This window comes from Mangifera indica, chromosome 2 (genome assembly GCF_011075055.1).
Source record: "Mangifera indica cultivar Alphonso chromosome 2, CATAS_Mindica_2.1, whole genome shotgun sequence".
Taxonomy (NCBI): domain Eukaryota; kingdom Viridiplantae; phylum Streptophyta; class Magnoliopsida; order Sapindales; family Anacardiaceae; genus Mangifera; species Mangifera indica.
The window spans coordinates 7,100,953-7,103,147 of record NC_058138.1 but is presented as its reverse complement, the minus strand read 5'-3'; the positions used below and the strand labels follow the sequence as shown (position 1 = coordinate 7,103,147).

Genomic DNA, 2,195 nt, shown 5'->3' with positions numbered 1-2,195 from the left:
AATAAGCAAAATAAAAAGTGAAATCTTAATGTGAACAATTGGAAATATCAAGAGTCGACGTTTGTAGTATTGTTTTTATAATTGTTAAAATTGGAAGGAGTGAGTTCAGGACAACATAGGAAACATTGATTTAAAGTTTGGTAAAATACAAAAATCATGATAGATTCGATCCTTGTTTATTGGTTAGGGTTTCTAGAAAAGACTATGTCTTGTCTAAGGCTTCTTCTTTGAATTGTAAACAAGAGCATGTGTCTTTTTTTAATAATTTTGATTACCTGAGATCAAGTATGATTTTTGGTGTGTTTTTTCTTATTATTATTATTGAGTCGTTGGGTTGATTTTATTCAACACAACCAGTTTTAAAACTAGTATGTAGTTTGATAGCTGATTCTTTTAACTTTTAGATTTGTTTTTAATTTAATGGATTCATTATTGTGAAAATTAGAGTTCATTGAAAAGCCCATTTTTGTTGGCTTTTCCTTAACTTGCTTTGGCTTGTAATTTCACCTAATTAATGTCACTCTAGAAGATAATAGTATTGGTTTCATTTGTTGAAGTAGATCAATGTGTTTATACTAAACTAGTTGGTAATGAGTGCGTAATTATATGTTTATATGTAGATGATATGCTCATATTTGGAACTAGTCTTGACATGGTACATAAAACAAAAGGTTTTCTTGCTACTAATTTCATATCCTTTATATTTGTTGTATCTAATTACAATTGACACTTGATGAAACCACCTATATATGTGTGGAATGTGGTTGTTCTTATGAGTGTACATCTAGAGCAATAATGAATTGCCAAGCACGTTCATGACTTATTAGCACAAAATCGTGTTCATTGACAGAATTGACATTCATAGTCTATTTCATTAATATAGTGGGAGGACTACCTATATTGGAGCTCATAAAAAGTGAAGTGTGTGGACAATCAGGGGTGTGCAAAATTTAATTTAAATTGTAAAACTAGATCGAATCGTTAAAAAATTATTATTTGGATAGGTTTAGTTTATAAAACAGTTTGATTTTGGTTGATAAATTTTGGAAATGTGGTTTACAATTTGGGTTGCGAGATATCTTGCTCTCCACTGCTATCATAGATTTGCTAGGTGAAAACAGAAGGTTTGGTTATCAACAGAAAAATTCCTCTCCTGAAATAGATCATAATGAACCCGCTGAGGCATTTCTAGCTACACAAAAATCTTCTGCCAATAAACACTCTACTCAAACCTTAAACACCTACCATCCAAGCAAAGAAATAAACACCCCAATTCCTCAACAAAATAGAGCATATATAGCCAACCCTTCATCAGTCAACGATCCGAATTGTTACATGGATTCAGGGGCTAATGACCATGTAATCTCTGACTTGCAACAGCTGTCTGTACAAACGAATATACAGGGAAACAAAAGCTGCAAGTTGGAAGTGGGGAATGCTTGCCTATCTCACATACAGGTAGTTCATCAGTTCCTTCTTCTTTACCCAGTAGATGTTTACAGTTGAAAAATATTCTGTTTGTGCCGAAAATAAGAAAAAAACTTGCCTAGCATATCAAAGTTCGCACAAGACAATAATGTACTTGTTGAATTTTCTGCTAATTGTTGTCTTGTTAAGGATAAGGAGTCAAGAGCTGTTCTTCTGCATGGAATCCTTAAAAATGGTCTATATCAGTTACACTCCATTGCTCCTTGTTCTTTTTCATATCTTACCGAAAATAAAGAGCTTACCTTAGCTGGTTCTGCTGGTGGTGAATTTTGCAAGACTTCTTCTAAGTGTACTGCTTCACAATCTGTACTGTCCAGTAACAAAATAAAAAATGTTGCAAAACCGCACTGTTATGACTAATAGTGAGTCTAGAAATAAGGATTGTTATGTTGAAGAAAATGTATTACAGGAAAATTCTGTTCTGCTCGCTAATAAAGTAGATGTTGCAACTTTACATATACGTCTTGGTCATCCTTGCAATAAAGTTCCTGGAGAAGTTGCAAAACAATTTTCTGTTCCAATAAATGACTTGAATAAATTGCATGAATGCAGTGATTGTCAACTAGGCAAAAGTCATCAATTTCATTTTCCAGCCTGTAGTTCTAAAGCGAAAAGTCCTTTAGAATTGATCCATAGTGACTTGTGGGGTCCGACAACAGTTCTAACAAAAGAAGGCTACAAAAGAAGACTACAAATTGCACGAACGT

The 2,195-nt window shown here is 33.3% G+C and overlaps 1 protein-coding gene across 1 annotated transcript; it reads left to right on the top strand.

The window, feature by feature from the left end:
• Window positions 1–287: 287 nt before the first annotated feature.
• On the top strand, window positions 288–1,950 carry LOC123209203. The gene is made up of 2 exons (XM_044627065.1): window positions 288–1,458; window positions 1,618–1,950. The coding sequence occupies exons 1-2, from the start codon at window positions 1,336–1,338 to the stop codon at window positions 1,846–1,848; spliced, it is 354 nt and encodes a 117-aa protein (XP_044483000.1). The 5' UTR covers window positions 288–1,335; the 3' UTR covers window positions 1,849–1,950.
• Window positions 1,951–2,195: the final 245 nt, after the last annotated feature.

What these genes read in the sequence shown, in the direction of transcription:
- LOC123209203 (XM_044627065.1), top strand. Translation starts at nt 1,336, where the DNA reads ATGGATTCAGGGGCTAATGACCATGTAATCTCTGACTTGCAACAGCTG. An exon ending in CTTGCCTATCTCACATACAG is followed by an intron (nt 1,459 to 1,617) that starts GTAGTTCATCAG and finishes TGTCTTGTTAAG; the next exon opens with GATAAGGAGTCAAGAGCTGT.